General features: G+C 47.0%; 11 protein-coding genes across 11 annotated transcripts; 9 read left to right on the top strand and 2 right to left on the bottom strand.

Annotated features, from left to right (window-relative positions):
- Window positions 1-657: 657 nt before the first annotated feature.
- LY89DRAFT_760673 (uncharacterized protein) lies at window positions 658-1740 on the top strand (the record flags this gene model as incomplete). The annotated part of the gene is made up of 2 exons (XM_018221512.1): window positions 658-1333; window positions 1433-1740. 2 exons carry the CDS (start codon window positions 658-660, stop codon window positions 1738-1740), a joined length of 984 nt encoding a protein of 327 aa, XP_018064299.1.
- A 155-nt stretch (window positions 1741-1895) lies between these two features.
- LY89DRAFT_597069 (NmrA-like family protein) lies at window positions 1896-2994 on the top strand (the record flags this gene model as incomplete). The annotated part of the gene is made up of 2 exons (XM_018209961.1): window positions 1896-2501; window positions 2569-2994. The coding sequence occupies 2 exons, from the start codon at window positions 1896-1898 to the stop codon at window positions 2992-2994; spliced, it is 1032 nt and encodes a 343-aa protein (XP_018064298.1).
- Window positions 2995-3786: 792 nt separating this feature from the next.
- On the bottom strand, window positions 3787-6451 carry LY89DRAFT_723794 (uncharacterized protein). Its single transcript, XM_018218847.1, has 9 exons — window positions 5947-6451; window positions 5771-5883; window positions 5621-5721; window positions 5225-5565; window positions 5025-5144; window positions 4678-4970; window positions 4531-4622; window positions 4269-4475; window positions 3787-4202 (listed from the first exon to the last, which is right to left on the bottom strand). Exons 1-9 carry the CDS (start codon window positions 6233-6235, stop codon window positions 3992-3994), a joined length of 1767 nt encoding a protein of 588 aa, XP_018064297.1. The 5' UTR covers window positions 6236-6451; the 3' UTR covers window positions 3787-3991.
- A 3196-nt stretch (window positions 6452-9647) lies between these two features.
- LY89DRAFT_689835 (uncharacterized protein) lies at window positions 9648-10911 on the top strand. Its single transcript, XM_018215982.1, has one exon. The coding sequence runs from the start codon at window positions 9705-9707 to the stop codon at window positions 10542-10544; it is 840 nt and encodes a 279-aa protein (XP_018064296.1). The 5' UTR covers window positions 9648-9704; the 3' UTR covers window positions 10545-10911.
- Window positions 10912-11039: 128 nt separating this feature from the next.
- Window positions 11040-11453, top strand: LY89DRAFT_740352 (uncharacterized protein; the record flags this gene model as incomplete). Its single annotated transcript, XM_018220580.1, has 2 exons — window positions 11040-11104; window positions 11153-11453. The coding sequence occupies 2 exons, from the start codon at window positions 11040-11042 to the stop codon at window positions 11451-11453; spliced, it is 366 nt and encodes a 121-aa protein (XP_018064295.1).
- Window positions 11176-12482, top strand: LY89DRAFT_689834 (uncharacterized protein). Its single transcript, XM_018215981.1, has 2 exons — window positions 11176-11684; window positions 11778-12482. Exons 1-2 carry the CDS (start codon window positions 11586-11588, stop codon window positions 12411-12413), a joined length of 735 nt encoding a protein of 244 aa, XP_018064294.1. The 5' UTR covers window positions 11176-11585; the 3' UTR covers window positions 12414-12482.
- A 629-nt stretch (window positions 12483-13111) lies between these two features.
- On the bottom strand, window positions 13112-14600 carry LY89DRAFT_266682 (uncharacterized protein). The gene has a single exon (XM_018206321.1). It carries the CDS (start codon window positions 14425-14427, stop codon window positions 13135-13137), a length of 1293 nt encoding a protein of 430 aa, XP_018064293.1. The 5' UTR covers window positions 14428-14600; the 3' UTR covers window positions 13112-13134.
- A 631-nt stretch (window positions 14601-15231) lies between these two features.
- On the top strand, window positions 15232-19208 carry LY89DRAFT_723790 (uncharacterized protein). The gene is made up of 11 exons (XM_018218846.1): window positions 15232-15566; window positions 15617-15640; window positions 15686-16253; window positions 16301-16864; window positions 16911-17016; window positions 17063-17329; window positions 17378-17850; window positions 17898-18487; window positions 18541-18566; window positions 18625-18729; window positions 18777-19208. Exons 1-11 carry the CDS (start codon window positions 15303-15305, stop codon window positions 18943-18945), a joined length of 3156 nt encoding a protein of 1051 aa, XP_018064292.1. The 5' UTR covers window positions 15232-15302; the 3' UTR covers window positions 18946-19208.
- Window positions 19209-19937: 729 nt separating this feature from the next.
- Window positions 19938-20480, top strand: LY89DRAFT_700991 (uncharacterized protein; the record flags this gene model as incomplete). The annotated part of the gene is made up of 1 exon (XM_018217161.1): window positions 19938-20480. One exon carries the CDS (start codon window positions 19938-19940, stop codon window positions 20478-20480), a length of 543 nt encoding a protein of 180 aa, XP_018064291.1.
- Window positions 20481-20726: 246 nt separating this feature from the next.
- On the top strand, window positions 20727-21710 carry LY89DRAFT_700990 (high nitrogen upregulated cytochrome P450 monooxygenase-like protein 2; the record flags this gene model as incomplete). The annotated part of the gene is made up of 2 exons (XM_018217160.1): window positions 20727-20825; window positions 20880-21710. The coding sequence occupies 2 exons, from the start codon at window positions 20727-20729 to the stop codon at window positions 21708-21710; spliced, it is 930 nt and encodes a 309-aa protein (XP_018064290.1).
- Window positions 21711-22127: 417 nt separating this feature from the next.
- Window positions 22128-24782, top strand: LY89DRAFT_266617 (uncharacterized protein). The gene has a single exon (XM_018206319.1). The coding sequence runs from the start codon at window positions 22578-22580 to the stop codon at window positions 24738-24740; it is 2163 nt and encodes a 720-aa protein (XP_018064289.1). The 5' UTR covers window positions 22128-22577; the 3' UTR covers window positions 24741-24782.
- The last annotated feature ends 12 nt before the right edge of the window (window positions 24783-24794 follow it).

The following is a 24794-nucleotide window of genomic DNA, read 5'->3' as shown; positions in this document are numbered from 1 at the left end:
GTAACTTTCATAAGAGCTATTTTTAGTGTGTCATGCACTTCTTCATACACTGTGCCAGAAAGGTGACAGTGATCTTTGGACTTGAAATTATTCGAGGGACACATCAGTGCGAAGGGCGAGATCTGCGCATTCAGCGCATTCAGCGCAATCTGCGCAATCTGCACTGTCCGCGCTGTCCGCGCTGTCCGCGCTGAACACGAAAGCTTTCTACAGCACCTCAAGAAATGGCTAATTTTTTGACGAGCTGAGAACTTATGGTTGGATGTATTGCCAAAAGCGTTTCTTTTATTTTCTCCTATCATACTTCTGAAATCTCCAGGATTAGAATTGAGAATTGAACGCTTACAAACACTGCTATTTGAAATCTCGTATACTGTGCCTCGCGTGCTCCAACAGTTCAGGGACTTTGAAGCCAGCGGGAGCTAAACTTAGAAGGGCTTAGATTGATCAATCCTTGGCAGGGATATGGCCTGGATGGACGACAACCCGACCTCGTCATAACAACAATACTTTTAAGAATTTCATACTTTCTTTCAAATATTCGACGGATAAACTATATGTGTCAAGAATTTTCCTTCAAGATTTCATAACCTAGCTAGCTTCACACCCAACCCAGCCGAGCAATCCATTCATCCACACCTACCCACCTATTGCAAAATGTCCACCCTCCGCAAAGCCTGCACAAACTGCACGACCTCAAAACGCAAATGCCTCGTCCAAAAGCCCAAATGCGGCCGCTGCTCCCAAAAGAACCTGACCTGTACATACGACCTCGAGCCCCTCCGCGCACCACCCACCGAGTCCGAGAAGATCCTCGCCTTCGGCTTCAACCCGTCGACGCGCAATACCCTCGGCGTCTGCATCTTGAAACGGACGACCAAGCTACAAGCCTTGGGCGTTGATCCGGCGATCCGGGTTGGCGAGAGGAATGAGAATGCGCTTGAGATTACGAGGTTGGGGTTTGGGAGGGTCGCGGAGGTGGTGGGTAGAGGGAAGCCGGGGACGTTTGTGCACCCTAGGTTGTTGATTCCTAGGGAGTGTAATCATTTTATGGAGCTGGTGGAGAGGGAGGAGAAGGGTGTGAGGTGTGAAGGGTTTGAGCGGTTGGTTCGGGTTGATATTAAGAAAGTGTCTGCGAAAGAGGTTCTTACTGCTCTTCAAGCTCTATTAGTTCATCTTGCGGCATCTGTTTTCTCGTCCGTTCTAGAGGAGCGGGATGAGGCTGATAGGTGTTTAAGTATTATGTCTGAGTGGACGCAGACTTTGTTAGAGTGTGTTGATGCCGGGATGCCGAAAAGCCAGTCTCCGTGGCAGGATTGGTTGTTAGGAGAGAGTAAGTTATGATGCTTTTGTCTTCTTGCTTCATGAAGTCTTGGGCACTTTTTGACCACTCATTGCACACCCACTTCGCACCACGCTAACCAATTCCCAGGCGTACGACGAACCGTATTCATGGCCTACGTCCTCAACCTCTCAGTAGCCAGCTACAAATACAGCTACTGCTCCAACTGGCTCTTCATTGAATCCCTCCCCTTCGACGCCCGTCCCGGTCTCTGGATGGCCGAATCCCCACAAGCATGGATTGCAGCAGCCCACGCCAGATGTGGCGAGGAAGTGGGCGAACGGCTCAACTCGTACCATGAGTTTGCGGAGTCTTGGAGAGGGAGGACGCTGGATTTTTGTGGGGATGTGTTTTTGGGTTTGGTGACTTTCGTTCATAATGGTCTTGGTGGGAACTAAACCTATTACGGCTGTGCATAGGATGAAGTTCCTCCGATGGCTCAAGGGTATTTGTAATGTATCGAGTGTGCTGTGGTCTATATATACCAACACTCCCACGCAATATTCTCGACCATCAGACTTCCATCCTCACTCCATCTTACCTCAAACACGACATGTCGACCACCAAACCCCTCCTCGTCGTCCTCGGTGCAACAGGCAACCAAGGCGGCTCCATCCTCACACACTTCCTCTCCCTCCCCTCCTCCCCCTACGCCCTCCGCGCCATAACCCGCACGCCCACCTCCGCGGCAGCCCTCTCTCTCGCCTCCCGTGGCATCGAGATCGTCCCCGGCGACATCAACGACCCCGCGTCCCTCACCGCCGCCTTCGCCGGCGCATCCATCATCTTCAGCGTAACCGACTTCCTCCACCCAATGACCTCCCCCCTCCTCCGCTCCCAAGCCCTCGCATCCGGCTACGATAGCTCCACCCTCGGCTTCTACATGCGAGACCACGAAACGACGCAGAATAAAAACATCATCGACGCCGCAGCGAACGTCCCCTCATTGCAGCGATTCATTTTCTCGAGTCTAGCGAACTCGGAGCGCTTGAGTGGCGGGAAATACAGACATGTGTATTATAGCGATAGTAAGGCGGCGGCGGAGGAGTATGGGAGGGAGACGTATCCGGAGTTGTGGGGCAGGACGAGTGTTTTTTACGCTGGGTTTTTTTTGGAGAATTTTTTGGGGGGGACGGGGAGGGGGTTTTGTCCTGTTTTGGTAAGATGTCACTTGGTTATCTATGTTTTGTTCATAACTGGATGAGGTGGGCTAATGTTTTGAGTAGGATAAAGAGAGGAATGTCTTGATTGCTTCAAACGCCGAACCTGTCACCTCAATCCTCTTCCCGTGGTACTCGGTCATCGACGATACCGGACCCCTGATCGCAGCTCTGATCCTCGCTGAGCCTGGCAAGAAATTGTTAGGTTTCAATGAGTGGCTTAGTTTACAGGATGTGTATAGACTCATGGCGAAGAGCTTAGGTACGGGCATCGAGTTTGTGGACACGATGCCGAGTTTCGAGATGAGTGTTCCGGAGATGAAGAGAGCGAGGGAGGAGATGATGGGGTTTGCGATTGAATTTGGGTATTGCGGGGTCAAGGTCGATGCGAGTATTGTGATGCCGGCCGATTTGGGGGTTGAGGTCAAGTTAAAGAGTGTGGAGGAGTGGGTTGAGGCGCAGGATTGGGAGGCGGTTTTGCCGGTGGAGTGAGGGTTTGACGGATTTCCTTCTTTGTAGCGCGTACACTGTGAACTTTTTCAAAATTCTGTGACCACCACCCAAGCTTAGAAGACCCCAAAACTCTAAGAATAATTAATTATCGCGATGCAATTGAACTACAATTGCACTTAATTTAATTCTGCATATATATCATGTTTTTTATTAATAAAATAATAAGGTTAGGAGTCCTTATTTTGCGCTGGAGCAGCCGTAGCTTACTTAATGCCCTGCACAGCTATCAGGCTGTCAGGCATCATAGCCTAAGCGACTCGCTAAGGTGCATTTATCATGATAAACTTACCTCCTAGTGCGGCTGTAGTACTCGCTAAAGCGACCCATCGCTACTGCTGCCTTAGGCTTGCACAATTATTTCAACTTCACTTGCGCATAACAATAGTTTAGTTATTTTATATCATTAGAAAATTGATATATAAGCTACTATGCACCATATAATTAGTCGCAGCCTAAGTGCAGCGCTAAAAATAGTAATTTGGTGCCTTTTAAGCTTAGGTGGTGGCCATAGAATTTTGAAAAAGTCGTTATGAGCACAGTGTACGTACGGGCCTCGGTACTTTGCACCGACCTAGGTAGCTGAGGTTAACTTCTCATGTGTGATGGCTGGATTGTAGGTGGTGTTGAAACACGATTCTTTTACGTGAATTGTTTATGTCAATTGTCGTTGGAATTGAGATGCTGCTATTTTAGCTTGGCGGACCCTGCGCCAAGACTATTTTAGTGCCCGCTCTCAGATTCTACGTCCTCTCTGTAGGGGTATGTTTTGTTCAATAATCTTTGTTTTGGGAACCATACTTTTATATACACTGGACCAACGTATTCTTCCCCGCAAAATTCGTGGTCGTCAAATTCGTGTTTGTTTGTCTATATCTCTTTACATAAATGTGCGCAGTAATAACAAAGGACACCTCAGTCCATTACAATCACAACTCCAAATACCGAATCCCTTTAAAGATCGTGCAGTCGCGAACCCTTAAACTTCAAAGACTCGAGCAGCGATGCTAGGCCTCCTCCCAGCCAAACTCGCACGACGCGCCTCAACATTCTTGGCGTCTTGGGCTGCAATGATATCCTCGCCTGTCTCGGGGTGGTCCATGATGGAATCGGTGTGTGGGGAGATTTTGTTGAAGCCCCAGTAGAAGACACCGGCTGCGATGAAGGAGTAGATGTAGCCGATGTTGAAACTACCCAATGTTAGCTCAGCTCCACTAAGTTGTTCCCTTTGGGAAGATGAATGGGAATATGCTTACAGATGTTGACCGCCTAGAGAGACAGTGGTGTGGCTACCACCTGCTTGAACGATGTTGTCGACGAAGCCTGGGAGAGGGGGAATGCAGCCGATGAAGAAGGCAGCGACCGCACGCCAGTTGCTGGCGTATTTGGGCGAGTAGCGATAGATGCCGTGGAAGTTATACATGTCGGGTACGGAGACGTTCCCACGTCGAACGATGTAATAGCTATGGCATGGATTAGTGATCTGAACTTAGTAGGTAGGAATTCTAGGGGACGAACTCTGTCATGAGAATGGATGTCATGGGACCTAGGAAAATAGTGTATCCGCCGAGGAAAGCAAGGAACTTTGCAGCTGATGCAAGGATTTTCCACTGTGATTGGAGTAAGCGTGGGGTGCTAGGTTTGCAGGAAGGCAGATCGACTTACGGGTACAAATGCCCAGCTACCAATGATGGCAGCGAGAATTTGACCTCGACGGATGTTGATGTACTTAGGGCAGAATGACATGAGATCGTTGGCGGCACTGATGGAGTTGGCTGAGATGTTGATACCGAGGGTGACGATAATCAGACCGATGGCGCCAAAAGCGGCAGCAGCACGGCCACCGTGGGAGCCATTGTGCATCCACAAGGTGATGATGTCGATAGGATTCCACAAGATCTGGCCGTATGCCGTCTCGGCGGCTGCTGCAGTGAAGATACCAAGCAAGCCAACAATAGCTGTTCATCCAGATGATTAGCAACATCGACGTGAGAGGGAGGGGAAGATCTCACTGAAAATGACAGGGATGACGACGGCCTGGACATTCTGTGCGCTGGGTTTGTCCGCGTATCTTGCGAAATCGGCAATGTTGAGGCCCAATGTAGCGTAGTTACCCAAAACTCCGTTGAGATCTGCGAGAGTGTAAGCTTCTGTGCTTATAGAAGAAGGCAAAAGAAGACCAGGTAGGATATGGATATAGATAATCACTTACTGGCAAAAAAGGACCAAGCAAGGGTCGAACCGTGAACGGTGGTGCCTTGAGTGATGACCGTACTATTGCTGATAGTACCGCCGGCTCTGCGCAAAGTGTCACCGAAAACGGCCAAGAAAATGATCGGAGCAATAACACTCTTGAAGGCGAAGAAGTGTTGGACCTTGGTGTAGGGTATGCATAGAAATGGTAGCTGGAGCAAGAAGTAGAGCAGGAAGCCAATCATTCCTCCGGTGCTGATGCCTTCGCTGAGGGGGATGTGATTGGGGATGTTTTTGAAGCTTGGCCAGATAGCTGTAAGCAAGACAACCATGCATTGACCGCCGGTCGTAGTTTGCACACTGCATACAGTTAGTCTCTTGCAATGATAGGTTATTGTTGGCTGGACAAACTAACCCAAGCCAGACGATGGCGAGAACGCAGCGAGACAGGACGACGAAGTAGCTGAAGTAATAACCGAAAGGCATGCGTGCAAGAACGGGAAAAGGAGTGTGAAGCTGTTATAAGTAAGTTCTGCTCATCTTTCTCTCAAAAAAGAGAACTTACAGTGGCACCCATTCTGCCATTGATCGTGATAACGAGACCCATGACGAAATTTCCAAGAACACAGGCGCCGATGGCCATTTTCCAACTGAGACCAACCTTGATCATAGAAGAAGCTGACCCGAACATTTAGTCTCTGACTCTCTATCCACAGACAAAGCACATTGTGGAGGACTCACCAACTTCCCAGTTTGAGACAGCCCAAGCATCGGCCATCCAATAAGCGACATATGCGCCCCAGTTCCAAGTGCGCTTGGATGGAGGGATCGGGTCGAAATCGGCATTGGAGGCTCTCTTTGTTGCAGCAAAGCTGCTTTCCTCTTGACGGACCGCAAGGCTGAAGGGCAGGCGTCTCTGGAGTTTACCCACGTGACCATCTGCAACAACTGGCTCATAGGCGGAAGCGGCTGGAGAAGGGGAGCCATTCTTCTCGTCCGAGTCGAACGCTTTGTTTTCGTACGTTGCCATGGTGGGCGGTGGAGGTGTTGGTGGTTTTGGTATACGGTCGTTTTCAGTCGATGTTCACGAGACGTCGAGGGCACTGAAGACAAGGAAGCAATATCGAAGCTTCCATTTGCTTTATATTGAAGCTGGGGGACAGGATGACCAGATAAGAAAAAAGAAAGGATGATCAACCATGTAGGTATGCATCATATTGTGCAGTCAACAGATAAGGTACCGTCGTCCATTCTGAAGTTATTGGCGGCCAGACCCTTATCAAGTGCGGAGAACCCGAAGCTACGGTGGTTGAGGGCTGCGAGCGGCGCCCGGCGAGCTGTTACTCGATCACATTACAGCAACTTCAGCAGGCATTCTTCAAGCCCCCGTCATCTTATCACACGCGACCGCGGCAGCCCCAGGCATCTGCAGCCTTTTGCAGGTTGCCCAGGCTGCCCAGACCCAGCTATGCCAGATTAGCGAAGCGCTGGGGCGGCAGCCGCGGCCCCGGCGAGTTAAGCCCTGCAAATTTTTGCGAATTCTGCAAACCTTGTGGCCCGTGTGCGTGGCTTTTGGTACTGTAACAACGATGCGGATGACATCAAGAGGGTGGTACATCCACCCAATCATCTCTGAAGCGGGATCCAACTTTAAGTCACTACCGTCACCCACGGAGAAAGGTAGAAAGGGATATTCTTTTCGCATTACAACAAGAACACGAATATCGGAGTTGGACGAATGCTCATAAAATTGACGCCCGCCGAGTTCCTAGAGCAATAGCTGTATCGCAGCTCCATCCGTATACTACTTCTGCTTGACTTGCTCTGGGGCGCTTGCAATCATTTCTTCGTACAGTACTTCAATACAACCTCAAATTCATAAGAAGACGCAATCCCTGCAAACCTAGTAATCCCTGAAACTCCAGTATGAATATTCAGCTCTCGAGAGTAGCATAGTAGTATCTCTGTGACTCGGTCGCTACTTTCTTCCAGTTTAAATACCCTCTTCCACTCAGGGTCCACCACGGTCTTGGCTACAGTAGAGCAAGGCAAGCACGGTGCTGCAAAGCGATACGCGAAGATCTGGTGGATCCCAGACGGGTAGCAATCTGCTTCTAAAGAGCTTCAGCACGTCCTGCGTCATGAAAGAAGCTTTTGCCGTCCGATGCAAGAGATATGACTGGAGGCTTGGAGTTGAAATAGACTGTTCACTGCGAAGTACGGTAGATCATGTTGATCTTAGATCTCGATCACATCTTTGCGACGTGCATTTAGATGATTCCTCATTTTGCTCGATGCTTCCTTCACTTCTTTGCGATTGATGTTCGTGATCAACACCTAGTCAAGCGCTTTTCTTTTCCTGAAGCGCCACCATAGATAAGGACTGCCTCGCACTTGCGATAGTTTGGACGATTTGCTCCCTTGTCTCATGATGGACAACTTCGATAGTGTTGAAGTGCTGTTCCGAGTCAGATAGCAGATGTCTCGGTCTCAATTGCAAAATGTCAGCATCACTGTCAACTTTGCAGCTTGCAAGAATGATCGAGCGATCAGATACCCATTGAAACGCAACTTTTGTTAAGACGACAATATCTGACAATTATTTCTTGGCAGCGAGTGCTTTGGTGTACAGTCATTCGTTCCATTTGAGCACGCTTCCTCGATAAGGCTCAACAGCGCCAAGACTTAGAGCATACTCAGACATGGTGCAGGGTAAGCAAGTGCAAATTGAAAGGAAACCCTCATGGAAACTGTACTACCAGCCATGATTTCATGAACTAAAGTAAATTTGTCGACCCGAAATCGAGAATATCAACATGATCATCAGCAGCGGGCCGTGGCGATCCGCAAATGTGTTCTCCTCTCCATGGATATCACCAGAGAATACTCTTGGCTTTGAGTAAAGTCGAACTGCAAGCTCCCCAGGTCACAGTCGCAGCTTCGGAAAACATTGTCGTACGGATTGTGAAGATGAATTAGAAGCAGGCATGAGTAGCCCCCTGGGGCTTGTAAGAGGCATTTGCGGCATACAATCCTTCGGTTTTCGCGTTATCGACTTCGAATCGCGATCAGATTTGTCAATTCGATGCTGTCCTCGTACGGAGCAAAGCCGCAAGGAGCAAGAGAAGAAAGCACTAGCGCCGCAACCAAGCGAGCCTTGTATACACCTACTGTCGTCAGTCACCAGCCTTCCGGAACAAAGGTGCTTCCTAGCCTTATCTCGCTAGCCAACATTCCGTCCCTCATAAAGTTAAATAAGCAAAAGTTCCGCCAACCGAAGTTGAGTGAAAGCGCGAGCACGGCGGGTATTATTACAATATCCTGTGGCCCCGAGTCAAGCTTATGCCTTGCTGCAGTCTCTTCTTCAAACCGATGTCGCCGGTCCCTAGTCGTTGCCAAGCCTGCGGGGGAGGTAAGACTTTAGCACTATTCGTCTCCGTGTCTGGTTTAGTTACTGGTTCGCCCAGTGGATTGTTACCATGATCAGTAGATATGGCGGGGATGAATCTGAGGAGGGGTTCCCTGCTCGGACGGCTGGGACTATAGACATCAATGTGGTCCTTTGGTGTGGATGACTTTTTTTTAATCTTTTTTTTTTTGCTCTTTTTTAAAGCTCGCTTATTTCGTCTTTTCATAATCAACCGAAGAAACTTTGGTTTGGTCTCAAGGGTACCGCGTTTTTAGAGTCTATATAGCGAGCGGCCGCGGAAGCGGAATGTAAACGAACCTCAAGATCTAATCCGCCTAGGCTCCTGCTCATATTTCTCCTCAAATCCTCTCAAACATATATCACTTCTCCCTCGAGTGAAACCTCGTCACTTCAGAATGCATTGGCCGGTAGAGAGATTTCGCTTTTGAGACAGGGACTTTGAACAATTTTGAAAGAGTCTGGAAGCGAGTAGCGAGTGAGAGTCTCAAATATCAGATAACGCGCTGTTATTCAATTTTATAAGCTATGTAGCCTAATGAGATGATGCATTTACTTCCTGCCCATCGCGAATTCGACCTTCACCCGCAAAATGCGCAGACAGCGCGAATAGCGCCCACCGTGAGCAAAGCTCACAGATATCTAACGGCCAAGCATCTACAGAGAAAGCTCCAATACTCTGAGAATTTTAGGTAAGCATTGGTGACAAAGATCCTTGATAGTCATACACAGGATACTGGTTTACTCTGGCAGTTGATCTTGATCACGTGGGCAGTCACTTGCGAACTCCCGCCTGTTTCCCTATTTTTAAGTGTAGTTTACTAAGGAAATTTTAAATATACATTAATTAATGCACAGAATTGTGATATGTTTAGTCTTAGATTCTTTAGTTATAAGAAACATTTCTCTTCAAACTTCGATGGGTAGTCATGTGCTCATACGCATCCCATCCGCCCCACAATAAATCGCTAAAACCAACGTCATCCTTCGCCCTTCGGTTTCCAACTTTTACCCACTTAATCTTCAGCGAAGTTAACTCTTTTGTTAATAATTGTTAGACAAGACAGTCATAATGCAATCTACCGAGTCGTTCCCACTCTTCCCCAACCTCCCCACTGAGCTTCGTGATAAAATATGGCTTCACACCATCGACTTGCGATCTCACGTCTTACCCCGCCCTCCTATCACGGAGCTCGCAGTTTGCCACGAGGCTAGGAATGTTCTACTAAAGGTATACAGACCGTGCTTTCGTCCAGTTCCACAATACAGAGAGGACGACACAGGATTTGGTGTCATGTCCAAGCCCGGCGAAAGATGGCTTGAGATCCAAGGCATGGGAAAACGATCTCCCAGATCACCATATGCGAACTATGAGACGGATGTCCTTTACCTTGCCTGGGCCATTTTGTACCCAATCCATCAAGAGGAGGCGTCACTCCAAAAATACTTCTTCCAGGAAGCCATCGATCATGTACAGCATGTGTTCATCCGGCTTAACGCTTGGACTCCTAGAGGACCTCGCCGAAGGATGGTAGGACCACCAGTGACAAAACCGGATCCGAGACAGCCGCTCCTCTCTTTCGGCTCCTTGAAGACCCTGAGTCTCGCTGAAGAGCCGAAATTGAGAGTCAGCATACCTCCTCTCAACGACGATCAGCTACAGAAGCAGAGAGAATCTAGATTTCATCGGATGCCTGATGACGAAGTTTTGGAGCGCGAGAAGTTGGTTTTGAGAGCACGTTTCGCGGAGGGGAAGATATTGACCCCGATACTAGACCCCACTAGCTTCACAAATCCTTATCTCAAATTCGATCAAGCGAGGCAATGGATCAATCGCAAGGCAGAAGAGTTACCAAACTGGAACGCGCCTGAGGTACAATATGCAACAATCATTGCTGATCCTGAAGGTTGATGATATGTGCTCATGCGAATTTTTGGTGTGGTCGGGAGTGGCGTGTTTCATGGAATGAAATCACACTCATGATGAAGATGGGGCTCACAATACCACAACTTGGCAATGCACGGCCTTGATTCGTGAGGGCCTTCACTAGGGACGTTCGCGGAGAGTCAGGATTCATTCGCGTACCGCAGGCATCTTCGAAGATGTCTCCGTGTGGTCACGTTGGAGAGAACAAGTCCGTGGTATGTCTCAGCATATAACTAGAATCCTTTGCTACCTCTTGAATGAAGTGTATCATGAAAGAATTTACAACCGACCTGGGGTGATTCTTTTCGAATGACAGAGAACATTCTGTAACTCAAGTTCATCAACTATATGGGCTAATGAGATGATGTGCTACTTCCTGCTCGTCTTCTTTTGCCTATATCTTCTCTATGTACCTACCTAGGTAGTATCTGATGTTGTGAATCACGTGCGTCTCCTGCATACTTTATTACGTCTACCGTTATGGAACGAAACGCAAAGAAGGTAGCCGTGATAGGAAGTGGAGTCGCAGGTCTCGCAGCGGCAAAGTCAGTAGGAATTTTTCTCCGATCTCATGCATGACTAACTTCAAGGAGATACCTCTTAGCGGAGAGGGACCCAACTTCAGATGCAAGCATCTTCGACGTCACAGTGTTCGAACGCCACTCAGAAATTGCAGGAATTTGGAACTTCACTTCGCCCACCGAAGACGATTTTCAAACACCGATGTATCCAGGTCTCGAGACGAACGTACCCCGCACCATGATGACCTACAAATACTGTCCATATCTAGAAGATGTCTCCCTATTTCCAACTCACGATAAAATCAAACAGTATCTCGAGGATCACTCGACAGACATTGGCGATTACATCAATTTGAATTCGGAAACGACATGAGTTACTAAGGTGACGAAGAATTACCAGTGGAAATGGAAAGTGGAGGTTGCCAATACAGTTAGAGGAACGAGGGCAACAGCGTTATACTTTGATTGTGTTGTTGTTGCCACTGGAACTTTCAACACTTTCCACATGCCGCCGGAGCTGGATTGGGACTTTTGGGAAGCGGCGTACCCGGGAAGCATCATTCATTCTGGAGATTTCAGAGATGCTCAAGATTTCGAAGACAAGGCTAGTCTGACTTTTTGTTGCAGATGATTTCCTCTCGAATCAACCTTGCAATATCTGACCTGACAGGCAAAAGATGGCTGACTTCATCAATAGAAAGTAGTGATAATTGGCGGCGGTCCCTCATACTTCGACATCGCAAAACGCATCTCACCTTATGTCAAAGGCGACATTCTCATCTCGACCAAGAAACGTTTGCCAATGCTTAGCAGCCCGAACCAGAGAAATGTGTCCAGTCCCATGCAACTTCTACTCGAAGAAAGAGGGGTTGCGTTCGTGAACGACGAAAGGGAGCATAACATCGACATCATTCTCCTCTGTACAGGTTATGAGTACGAGTACCCATTCATTCCAAAGCTGAAAGTGAGCAAAGACGGGAAGAGCCTTCTCGATGTGTGGAAGCAGATGTTCTGGATCCAGGACCCCACTTTGGCATTCGTTGGACTTCCAAAGATGAGTGCTATATTCACCGTTGTTGAGGCACAAAGTGCCTACGTTGCAAGAGCGCTGTCCGGTCGTATAACCATACCAAGTAAGCCTGGCATGCAGAATGAACTCAAGCAGGAAAGAAAGGCAAGCCAACCAGCTGAAGGTGTCGTGGTCAACGGATTCCATGATTTCAACTACCCGAAGGACAAGAAGTATATCAATCAACTGTTCAAGGCAAGCAGTAAGGCGGACAAGGAAGGAAGGGTTGGAAAGCAACCTCCTAGGTTTGATGCAGGCTGGTAAAGCAGTCAGCTAGCTGATCAGTCGACTGATAAGTGATCAGTTAAAGCCAATCAGTTAGCGATTTTAAATGATGTCAGTCTATCAGTTAGCCAAAAGTTCAACTGACAGTTGCTTATAAGTTGGGAGATATTTGAAAAGGTTTATTTTTAGTATTAAAAAAACAATTTTTGGCTTAAAATCCTAGTTTTTTCCTAGATTTTTGATATATTTGAACATTTTGAAAAACATGAAAATTTACTTTTTAAATGAACACTTGTAGATAATTGTTTAAATTAAGATAAAAATATAGTTTAAATATTATATATTTATTTATATTATATTTAAAAAATATAATAAAAATATTTACTAGTTAAAAGTCACGTTTCTTGACTGATCAGCGACTGATAAGTGGATATCAGTGAGTCAGTTGGATGCCTTCATTATAATCAGTCAATCAGTTGGAGAATAAGCTCGACTGATGACTGACTGACTGACTGATTTACCAGCCTGGTTTGATGAGTATATGGATTGGACTCGGACGAAGTTGGGAGCAATGAGAACTGCGTTCTTCGACAAGGGGGAAGAAAGACACAATTTTGCTTCTCCTGCGTCTCTCGGATTCAGTTACAGATCGAGAAAGAGCTAAAGCTAGAGCGAGAAATTGCAAGGAGTACTCGGACAATCATTGAGGGGAAGAAGGTTGAGTGTACACAATTTGACTACATATCATTTATCCTGTTCATTATGCAAGATGAATTTCTCTACTTTTAGCATTTGCCCAATCATCCCAAGTATCTTTCGAAACCTGTCCAAGTCCAATACTAATACAAAATAACGTCTCCATCTCCTTTACAAGCATGAGATTCACCAACTCTTCATCTTCTGGCAGAGTTGTGAATGCAGGTTCGTCCATGTAAGGCATTTTCGACTTTGATACAGAGATCGCCATACACTGCACATTAACAAAATCTCCTGTTACTTTTTCGATCTGAGACCTTGGCTTATCGAGTATTGCTACTCCCATATAAGCACCACGTTGGTCGAGTAATGCCTCTCCTCTGCTCGAGAAATCATTGATGACCCCACCAACGAGTTGGAGAGTCGCTACCTCAGCTTTGAACTTCAAAATGTATTGATGGAGATGATTGGCACCAAGTAGTCCTGTCCCTCTACGCCGAGCTTCTGCTTCAGCGTCTTTGATCGTCGGACGGTCAGAAAAGAATGTCATGCCCACGATGAACCGATCATTCTGAGGCTCCGTCAAGGGTGTCCCAAGAATGCCAAGTTGAGAATCTGTCCACACTGCCCAGTCCTCGATCAAAGATCTGCCACTAGCAGGAAAGACCCGATATTTCACAGCGCTCTTAGCTGAGGCCCAGGACCAAGTTGGGAAGAGGAGAGTTGGCGTATCACCAGTACCCCACCGAAGCTCTGCTCTATTTTCTGGAACCCAGAATAAGGCGTCGTGGAACAAGCCAATTGATACTCGGCATAAGAAGCGATTTCTGCTCGCTCGGTGCAGATCGTTCAGCAATCCTGAGATGGCGAGAAGAGTATCAGATTCGTAGGTGAGCTCTCGCTTGCTGTAATGTTCAACTAACTGAATGTACTCCACCCATCCGCCGTTGCCGGTGCACTGAGTGTATCTACTGGGCAGATAATGTCTCATTGTCGAAGCGTTACAATTTTCCAATATCAAGCTCATTAGTAAATGTGGTTGAAAATTCTCAAGGGCGATGTCTTCGCAGTAGCTTGCACTTGAGCAGATGTAGTAGACTTGGTCGTCTGTGAAAATCAAAGCTCGACGAGCAAGATGCCACTCTTGGAATGTCCAGCCTCTTGTATTCCATTTCGAGTTTTCCAAAATATACTGTAGTGGAGGGGAGGAGATAACGAGTTGCAAGCCTTGAACTGTTCCACTTATTTGATCAATTGTTGGCCTAGGACTGGCTTCGTATCCCACCAAACCAGTCAATGCATCGGCCCCTGCAGCAGCCACAAGAACAAGACTTGCAAGTCCGTAGATCCTATCCATATTCTGAATTTGGGTCTGCTTATGCTCATCGTCCTGAATAATGCATAGGGAATCAATCCAAAGATATCTGATTCCAAGATCTCCAGTGACTGAAATAGCGTCCGCAATAGTCTTGGGGAGCTCCACACCACGCAATCCATTTCTCTTGATGGCGCGCTTCGATGTTCTGAATCTTCGTCTGTAAATTCTCGTTCACCAATGTGCCCCAAACATAGCTCAGAGCAGCGAATTCTTCGACTTCGGAAACTGAGACGAGTCTTAATTCTCTTACGTCAATGAACCGTGTGTTGGGAGTCAATTTTGCTTCTGGGACCTCCTCGCCTGGCGGAATCCTGAATGCAACCTCACTAATGATCCTCGCCTTTCCGCAATTTTAGATCGATATGTGGCTGGTGGTCTTGGTTCCCAAGCAGGAAAGATCTAAGGTTGATTTCTCGGCAGACTTGGCAAAGTGAGGCTTCTGCAGCCTCGTCAAGATTTTGGCGGATCTGGCGGTCGTCGACAGCCTTGATGGGATCGCTCATGCTGCTGAGAACTTCGGTCAGTCTTAGAAGCTCATGATATTGCAAGTATTTCTCAATGATGTGTTGTTCCGAGAGCTTTAAAAGTCCATAAACAATCTGGTTGAATCACATCATATGAATTTATTAGTTGCTACTTTTCTCGCGTAATTCTGCGACTCAAGATGGTGTTACATGGGCAAAGCCTGCTCAGCCACACTCTACGCCCCACCGTAGCGTAGTAACACTAGCCTTTGGCAGTCCGGTGCGGCTGAGATATTAGTTGCATTTTATACTGGTTGGGTGCCAATTCATCTCGATGTACAGTATTCTGTCCGTACTTTACTTCATCCTAATTACAGTGTATATTCTGGCATGACCTCCACGGACGCCTCGAACAGGTTTGTGACCGCGATTGAGGACCTGAGAGCCACTCTCAATTCACATGATGCCACAGCCTTCGCAACCACCAAGTCAGAGGACGTTTGGAAAGCTGCTGAAGACATCCAGGAAGCTCAACGTCAGAGAAAGTCCCTTCGAAATATGAGACGCATTGAGCCCTTCCTAAAGGCGCTGGGAGGGTACTCGAAAGTTATCGAGGTGGCTTGCAATGGTACACCGTATCTTCCATGGGTCTGGGTTAGTGAACATCTATATCCACCAAGACATTTATTAAACACGATTATCAGGCTCCAATTAAGTTGGTGCTTCAGGTATTTGATACCATGAGCCTTTGTTCGACAACGACTGACTAATAGCTCGCTGCCGAACATACCAATGCTTTCGATACGCTGATTGATGCTTACAAGCAAATAGCCCAAGCCATGCCGCAATTCGTCGATTTACACAAGGCCTTTGGCAACGATGAGAATTTTCAAGTCGTCCTTAGTCTAGTCTACAAAGACATCCTCGAATTTCACCGTGCTGCGTACAGATTCTTCCGGCGACGGGCTTGGCACATTTTCTTTGGTTCCTTATGGAAAGGATTTCAATTTCGTTTCAATGGCATTTTGAAGAACTTGGCTCAACACCAAAAGCTCCTGAGGCAGCAGGTTCAAGTCATCGATCTAGTGGAAGCGAAAGAATGGAGGACAAGAAATGAAGAAGACATCGCACGACAAGAGAAATTGACAAGAGACTACTGGTATCACGATTCCATATCGTGGCTCAAAGTGGCTGGCATTCGTGAAGATGATCTTACTGCGCTTGGAGAGAAACGACATGAAGGCACCTGCGAGTGGGTCTTTAGGAACCCACTCTTCCAAACTTGGAAAGATGATGCTCATGGAGAGCCTGTTCTTTGGGTTAAAGGTATTCCTGGAGCTGGTAATGTCTTCAGAATTTAACGCAAGAGAAAAACTGACACACCCCAGGTAAAACAATTTTGAGCACCTATGTCATACAGCAAATGCAGGAACAAGGTGGATTCACGACTGCATATCACATTTGTAATAGCTACACAACAGGAAAAGACCTACGAGGAGAGATATTACGAAGCTTCGCAGCCCAACTTCTCCAGAGCAACCGAGATCTTGCCACTTATGTCTTTGAGAGCTATGCGAACAAGTGCCTGGAACCTGGGATACCTAAGCTTAAGAAACTACTTCCGGAGCTCTTGAAGACGATATCTTCAGTGCGATTCATTATTGATGGCTTAGACGAGTATCCAGAGTCTGAGCAGACAAAGATACTGACTGAATTGATCCAATTGACTAAGGAAACAAGTAGCCAGTGCAGAGTATTGTTTTCAAACAGAGAAGGAAAACAAATCGATAGAGCGCTAAGCAGCAGGCCAACAATATCTTTGCGGGACCAGCACGATGAAGTAAAGAGAGACATTGACATCTATGTGCACTCAAGTCTAGAAGATCTTCGATGTACGTTTGGGAAGAGTCTCATCGACCAGGTACAACGTCGAATTGTCGAACAAGCCAAAGGTGAGTCAGGCAGCTACGTGGCATATCATAATTGATGAAATGATAGGGATGTTTTTGTGGACTCGTCTTGTACTCAAAAGTCTCGAAGACTGTGGTAGTCAAGACGAATTGAGATATGCAATGAGCACACTTCCCGAAGGTTTAGACCAAGCGTAAAATTCCATCTCTCCTGAGTAGAAGCGAACCTAATACACACAGATACGGTCGTATTCTCCAGAGAATTCTAAAGGACCTGAAAGAAGAAGATTCGAGAAAGGCTTTCCGCATATTAGAATGGATTACTTGTTCGTTCCGGCTGATGAAAGTACATGAGATACAAGACGGGATCGTAATGTACAGGAAAGATACCGAGCTCAACGAGGGATCCAAATTAGTTGATGCCAGCTTCTTAAACTTGTGCAAACCCTTGGTGGAGCTGAATCCCAAGAATAACACAGTAGACTTTGTCCATTTCTCCGCAAAAGAGTTTGACGCCCTACCTCATCGCGTTAGTTGTTGCTGATCAAAGCATAGATATATCTTGCGTGGAGAGAGCGGTCCAAATGGACCTTTCTTGAATTATACACAGGCACAGTATGACCTTGCTTTCGCCAGTATGAGCTATATGAGGTCAAATTTGCGTTTCATCGACACCGACGTCACAGAGAAGGAGCGCCTAGTTCGAGTACTGAAAGGTTTTCATGGATTGCACAATTATTCGAACGAGTTCTGGTTTCAGCATTTTCTGCAGTACGCCAAATCTAAAGATTACCCAATCCAAGACGATGAATTAGACGAATTCATTGAGGATTTCAGTGTCTTCTGGAAGCATGATCCTGGCGTTGGCATCAAGCGTTTGAAGCTCGATGATACGACTTCAGCGGATAGCATTGCCAATCAGCTCCAAGCTCTTGCCAATATGCCGCAAGCTCATAAGATGGGTCTTGACATTCTTACATTTCGGAAATTTCTGTCTCAGGAGAAGTATAGCCATCTGAGTCCTGAAAGTAGGTACAGCGATCGAACTTCTGGGCCCACGTTGATAAATAATCAGATCTGAAGAAAGAAGAACTTCATCACGATCCGACAGACTTCAGCAAAATTAGTCTGAAGTACCAAGAAATAGTTCGTTCCTTAATAGACTGCACGACCGACAACCTACCAGAAGGAATCCAACCACATGAGCTTGATAAGTTTAAGCAAATCTACACCGACTCTGCCTTCATCTGTCGTTATCGTGAATGCGAGCGGTATTCCGACGGCTTCAGGACATCTGCAGACCGCGACGAACACGAACAGATTCATACCAAGCCTTTGCGATGTGCTGATCCGACGTGCGACTTTTGGCGACGTGGCTTTACAAGCAAGACTGGTCTAATGAAACATAATCGCAAGTATCATCCTTCACCGGATGAGTTACCGCTACCAGATTTTGAGCCAAGAAAAGAGCCAGAACTAGTAGTGCTTCCCCCACCTCCAGTTGTACCACAAGCTGTAGCTCCGCAACAACGCGCTGCTGCTTCTTCACCTGTTGAATCATCTGAGTCAGAAGAAGTCCAACCAGAGAAAACAGCGCCGAAGAAAGGCAGAGTCAGCAGAGCAAAGAAGAACTTGCCTGTACATAATTGTGATCGTTGCAGCAAGGTGGGATTCAACACCAAAATTAATATGCTTAATTTGTTAATAATAAATTATAGGTCTTTTCCAGGAACGAAGGCCTCGAGTCAGTATCTTCACGTCTTTTTCAATTCTAGAACACTATCTAACAAGTAAAACTGTAGACGACACAAACTCAGTCATCAACCTCCTCGCTTTCACTGTCAATACGAGGGCTGTGGTCGACCATTCTTTCGCAAAGATCTGCTTGATCGACACGAGAAAAGACAGTGTGTCTCTGTCAACATATTCCTATGATCAAAGCTAATCGTACCAGTGAAACGATAACAGATACTTCACAGTATTCTAATGGTCACAATAGCGCGTTGAACAACAGTGGGACATCGACACCGTCAGGAGGAAGCTTTTACCATGCGACGCCGGCATCGATTTCTGTCCTATCGCTGCTCAATGGCACCCAAAGACAGGTCTTGCACGAGTTCTAGAATCTGGTTGTTGGGACTTGGGAATATAGATCTTGGAAATGCGGCCAGTTTATATTATATGAACTTACGAAAGACAGGTGTTGGCATATATTGACATCTGGAGGCTGGATGGGACTTTGGACAGGACTCCAATTAAATGATCATGAACGAGGGTGAAAAACACACCCATGCTGAGTGATGTGGACCTGGTTCCTGCACCGGGGAGAATTCTGTCTTCTATTAGCTCAGGTAGCTGAGGAAATAATACCTACCTCTTTCTTGAGAAAATGTTGATCTTTCTTTCGTAGCTTAGGCCGATGTCGACGCACCTCGAGAAGGATTGTATTCAGTTGTCCATCGTATGTTGGAGAACTATGGGTAAACTTGCAGAGAATTGCCTCATTGCAGTATTTTCTCATAGGGGCTGTTCAATTTTGACTCTATTGTATTAATTCCCTGCGCATCGAGAAGAGAACCTGCACACCAAGCGAACTCTTTAAGGGGAGTGCTTCCTGTCACGTGATCGATACACCGTGCAGGTGGGAATTGCCAATCGACAGCAACCCTATCTGGCTAGAACCTTAATCCCTTCATCTCTGTCCACTTTTTACTGTGTTATCTGTTGTTGTCTAACAGACCCGATGATCAGACTGCACCAGAACTATGGTGAAACTGGGAATCATCAATTAGTGTTCCTGTGCATCTTGTTTACCTTTATTCAAGTTCCCAGTGAGTTTTCATGTTAGAAAATAACAAGCGAAGGATTATAATTGCTCTTGTGACAGTTACGATGCTACAGCACTCAGTGGGTTGACAAGAACTGCATCCTCAAGATTTGATCAAGTGGCATACTGGTGTCACGCAAACAAATGCATCCGGGGTAACACCAAAGTACGAACATCTGTCACTGGACTACGGTCGATATTAGCCTAATTAGCTGTACACCACCAGCATCCGAAATAAATACGGAGAGAGAACTCTCGGCTTCTCTTCACTTGAGTAATATTTCGCAAATGGATACTTCCACACTGACAGCCGTTGCGCTTGGCATTGCTTTCCAAATTTACGTCTCACCTATACCAGAAGTTTCTAGCATCAAAGTACTGGTTACATATTCCTGCTGCAACCTTCTGCTAGCTGTCTATCTACTCACTTCAGGGCTTGTTTCAGATACCATAGTCCGCGTTACGACTCTAAACATCACATTTCTGACCACTGCCTGCCTACTGACCCTCGTCCGACGCGCTTTCTTCTCACCGTTGGCTAATTTCCCGGGACCTCCGCATTATGCTTTGACAAACCTCTTCAAAGCAAATCTTTATCGCATGGGCAAAAACGCATATACTATTCTTGACCACCACATCAAGTATGACAGCGACGTAATTCGCATCGGACCCAATGAACTGAGCATCAGAAATGTTGAGGCAATTGAGCGACTTTACAAGGGGAAGTATCCCAGAGGAACATTCTATGGCGCAGCTCGAGTCGATGGTGCGACAAATCTAAATACGGAGGGAGATTACGAACTCCAGACGCCCTGGAGGCGAATTTGGTGAGTCTTGTAACCTCGAAGTCTGACGAGGGAGAAGGTTGACTATCGAAAGGGAGCGAGCTTTCGCAAATAGCCATTTCAAAGACTATAACGTGCGAGTGGAGCATCATACGTCGAAATTGCTCGAGGTTATCAGAAAGTCAGAGGGAAAAGAAATAAACGCCCTGACCCTTGTAGAAAACTTTGTCTTCGACATGTGAGTTGACGCGGCGATTCTGGTTCCTACTCCACTAAACAAATTTACAATAGAATGGCAGATCTAGCATTTGCTCATAATGCCGGAATGCAGGACGGAACACGTCAAAATGACTACATGGGCTTCATCCATAAATACATGGCAACCGTTGTAGTGCGTTCAACCTCACCCTTCAATGAGCACAATGCTAAGTAGCCATCGATTCAGATGCTTGGAGCGCTGCGCCCCCTTCATGCGCTTCTTCCCTACCTGCCCAAGACTGCGGACATAGAAGCTCATCGACAACGTGGACTAGCGCTGCTTTCCAGCCGCTTGAAATTAGGCAAGACGCGCAAAGACCTCTTCACACACCTCCTGGACGCAGATGCCACCTTCACCTCGGAACAACTATACAGTAACTCCAGCATGATCATCATAGCAGGCACAGACACGACCTCTTCGACCATGACTCAGCTCTTCCGAGCATTAGCCTTAAACCCGCAGATCCAGAAAAAGATGCAATGCGAGATCGACGAATTTTGTGCCGAGGGAAAACACATTTCAGTCGAAAGTACGAAAGGCTTTGGGTATATCAATGCCGTGATTTCGGAGTCCCTGCGATTGTTTAATCCAGTTCCTGGCGGTATCTATGCTGCGACTCCACCTTCAGGACTCACGATCCCGGCTTTTGGAGAAAAGGGGAACGAGACTTTTGTTCCAGGCAATGTCCAAGTGATGATTCCACATCTTGCACTCATGACTGATCCACGGTACTTTCCGAAAGGAGACGAATTCATACCTGAGCGCTGGACTGGAGAATGGAATGCAGGCGTGCTAGACAGGAGAGCGTACATCCCTTTCGGTTATGGTGTTCACAGTTGTGTGGGGAAACAGTTGGCTTTGAATGAGATGAGGCTTGCGGTTGCGAGTATAGTGAAGGAGTGGGATATTGTGCTCGGAGAGCAATATGATGAGAAGGTCTGGAAGTATGGAATCAAGGATTATCATACCGTGAAGGTGGGAGAATTATGGGCGAAGTTTGTGCCCAGGAAAGTTTGAGCTAGCTGGAGTGAAGCCTGTGGTACAGTGCCAGATATGCTCCGATAACTATACGGCAAGGGAAAGTCATTCCATAGGATAGAGTGCGAGATAGTGGGGTAGTGTGTCGAGGTTTTGAAAGTTGAATTATTATTTACTACCGTCGGACATCAACAAAGGGATCTGCAATCCTGCCCGCTCCTTGCCCGGGTCCATCTTTGACAGCACTCCAAAGCATGTCCCACGCAACGAGCTTCTTTGCCATCCTCTGCTGTCTTCTGGCCTCTCCTTCAATCTTTGTTACCGCTAGTCTTGCATTTGCAGGTTCGTTTTCCGAGTCGAGATATTTGATGAGCGCTGTCGGCGGCTGAGTCTGTTGCTGCATCAAGCTGTAGTTCGTTAGTTTTCAGCAATGTGCAATTCCTGTTCTCGAGCTACTTACCGGCCTTCGTCCGTAACCGTAGCGGACGGGTCGGATCGGTGGGTCATCGAAGATATTGAGTATTTCTTCAAGAGTAGAGTAATTCCAGTTTATGTGATTACATCATAAATGATATGAAAGTGTTGAAGTGCTGGAGCTTTCAAATATTTTTCTGCATGTTGGAAATCCCAATTTTGCCGCTCAAATACTGGGATGAACATGGCGCCATTGTCATTGAGAGCATGAAACCACGAAATCAAATTCGCACATTAAGCGCAATTGAGGTATTGGGAGTGAGTGGTACTCTCAGCACAATTGTGCGATCGGAGCATTGATCAGATTGTGGCGTCGATTGTGGCGTTTGCGAGCGCACAATTGTGCTCTCAACTCTTGGCACCTTTACCAGCAAGAATCGAATCAGAACGCATCTCCTCCAGCATCTTAATCATTACTTGAAATGAATTACGATGGAATACAATCAAGAACTTCCATCAAGTCACCGCTCTGATCATGCGGGCTCAAAGGACAATTTAGCCAGCCGGGTTGCTCCCACTAGTCACTTCAGCCCTACGGACGCGATATCCACAAAGGGGAATCTTGCGTTCGAGCTGGACGAAGATGGTGCTTTTGCAGTTTGCGACAGCATCAGTTCGTTAAATAATGTGGAAACCATGAGCGAGTCCAGCTCACTAGAAGGAAATGTGAATACAATACCGGACATTGATTCGGTCGACGATGACGATTTCTCGATACCATCAAAGTCCTCGAACTTCAACGATTTCCCTCGGCCCGGGAATTATGAATTGATTGCATACTGTGGGACCCACTGGGACGAACAAGCGCTTTTGCCATGGCGCCTCGAGCCGGTCAAATTCGAAGATCTGGTGGACTTGACATTCGAGCCAAAGTCCTACGATACATCAAATACCAACTTCACGAATAGATCAGACGTAATGAAGGATAAGGTTCATCCACAGTTTCCCCAGTGGAGTTCAAGGTTCCTTCCTAGGTCTATCGCAGGGTCGTCTGATTCAATTCCACCTCTCACCGAGGATTGTTCACGCGATTCCGACAGTGTTGCCGTTTCTGAACCAATCTTGAATAGAGTTGATGTCTCGAGATTCTCCCAGGTCTTTGTGCAAGACAAACCTGAAAATTCGTCGCCCATATCGCCACATCTTCCGGGTATCGATGAGAGGTTTGGTGGAAAGTTCGAGTATGATACAGCTACCGTTTTGGCCGGTGTAGGTGGGGTCCGAGAAAACAGCCCACCTGGACCCTGGCCGGAGCTCGATTGCTTCCTTCCAAGACACAGCAATGTCGATGAAGGCGAAGATTGCCTCGAAAACATCAGTTCCAGTTCGCCAATGGAGGAGTCGACCGACTCGGATTCTGTTTGGATGTCTGATTACTCTGAAAGTGCTCCAGTGCTCGAGGACAATCACCCTTTTTGGATGATCCAACCTATCATCTTACGAGAAGCCTTACTCTCGTTTCAAGCTTGGCAGCAGCGCCCACAAGAAGGCTCAACACCTTCGACCAGTAGCGCTTCGGCACCATCAAGTGGAGGGAAGACCGATAAGAGTTCACAGAACAAGAGACAATACCAGCCGGGAGGTCGTGGTAAAGGAGATGAGGAGAACGAGGACGATCAAGGCGGGTCTCAAAAGCGACCTCGAATGTCGAAAAAGGTGTCTGGACACCAAGTCTCCTTTGCTTGTCCGTTCGCCAAGAAAGATCCGCTTCGGTACCGAAGCTGTCATGCATACGTGATAAATCGAATCCAAGATGTGAAGACACATCTTTCTCGCTACCACCAGTTGCCGATCTACTGTCCTCGGTGTATGTCCACATTCGTTACCGAATCCGAGCGTGACGAACATAACAGAGCGTCAATGCCGTGTCCAGTGGAAGAAGTCATTCCTTATGAAGGCGTCACCAGAGCTCAAAAGGATCAATTGTCGCAGAGAGTGTCCTCCAAGATGGCACTTTCTGAACAATGGTTCGCTATTTTCGATATCCTCTTCCCAGGTCACAGCCCAAGGCCAAGATCTGCCTACATGAACGTGGATCTTACAGAAGACCTCGAAGCATTCCAGAATCTAATGCACGCCGAGGGGCCGAGGATCATCGCTACAGCTATAACATCAAGCGGTATGCAAATATCCTCGCTGGCAAATGAAGAACGTGATCTTTCTGCTCTGTTGGAGTCGGTCATTGGGGAAGGGCTTCAGACAATTGCACAATTGTGGTCTGCGAGACTGTTTCCAGACCCTGGAGTAGCCCAACCTGGCCTATCGGAAGGTTCAACGAGTTATCTTGCACCTCAGTCTGTTGTGCACTCACAAACATCTTCTGATACGCTGGTCAATTCTACTCATCAGAGACAGACATTGCAAACACACCAACCGACCTTCGCGACATCTGAAAACATGGTGTTCAACAACGTTCAACCCAGTCGCAGCGAAGATCATCAATCATTGGCAATCGGTTCGACGAGTCAGGAGCCCGTATCTAGACCTGGTTTGTCAGAAGATGATGCTGAGCTTTTCAAACGACTTACCGAGGACGGGGACTTCTTCCCTATCCATGGCCTATATTCTAGCTATCCACTTCCTGATGCTTCGTAGATTGTGGTTGTTAGTAAAATGCGGGCGATGTGGGCGGTTGTGATCTGAAAATAA

Source organism: Mollisia scopiformis (assembly GCF_001500285.1).
Source record: "Mollisia scopiformis unplaced genomic scaffold LY89scaffold_27, whole genome shotgun sequence".
Lineage (NCBI taxonomy): Eukaryota > Fungi > Ascomycota > Leotiomycetes > Helotiales > Mollisiaceae > Mollisia > Mollisia scopiformis.
The sequence above is the reverse complement of the archived record's forward strand: the minus strand, read 5'-3'. Positions and strand labels throughout refer to the sequence as shown.

Excerpts from the sequence above, each read along its gene's own strand:
- LY89DRAFT_266682 (XM_018206321.1), bottom strand. The coding sequence starts at position 14,427 with ATGGATAGGATCTACGGACTTGCAAGTCTTGTTCTTGTGGCTGCTGCA.
- LY89DRAFT_266617 (XM_018206319.1), top strand. The coding sequence starts at position 22,578 with ATGGAATACAATCAAGAACTTCCATCAAGTCACCGCTCTGATCATGCG.
- LY89DRAFT_689835 (XM_018215982.1), top strand. The coding sequence starts at position 9,705 with ATGCAATCTACCGAGTCGTTCCCACTCTTCCCCAACCTCCCCACTGAG.
- LY89DRAFT_689834 (XM_018215981.1), top strand. The coding sequence starts at position 11,586 with ATGCCGCCGGAGCTGGATTGGGACTTTTGGGAAGCGGCGTACCCGGGA. Across the intron at positions 11,685-11,777 it reads CTCAAGATTTCGAAGACAAG|AAAGTAGTGATAATTGGCGG; the intron begins GCTAGTCTGACT and ends CTTCATCAATAG.
- LY89DRAFT_723794 (XM_018218847.1), bottom strand. The coding sequence starts at position 6,235 with ATGGCAACGTACGAAAACAAAGCGTTCGACTCGGACGAGAAGAATGGC. Across the intron at positions 5,884-5,946 it reads TGTCTCAAACTGGGAAGTTG|CTTCTTCTATGATCAAGGTT; the intron begins GTGAGTCCTCCA and ends TGTTCGGGTCAG. Across the intron at positions 4,476-4,530 it reads ACATCCATTCTCATGACAGA|CTATTACATCGTTCGACGTG; the intron begins GTTCGTCCCCTA and ends TCCATGCCATAG.
- LY89DRAFT_723790 (XM_018218846.1), top strand. The coding sequence starts at position 15,303 with ATGACCTCCACGGACGCCTCGAACAGGTTTGTGACCGCGATTGAGGAC. Across the intron at positions 15,641-15,685 it reads CAATTAAGTTGGTGCTTCAG|CTCGCTGCCGAACATACCAA; the intron begins GTATTTGATACC and ends ACTGACTAATAG. Across the intron at positions 17,017-17,062 it reads CCCGAAGGTTTAGACCAAGC|ATACGGTCGTATTCTCCAGA; the intron begins GTAAAATTCCAT and ends TAATACACACAG.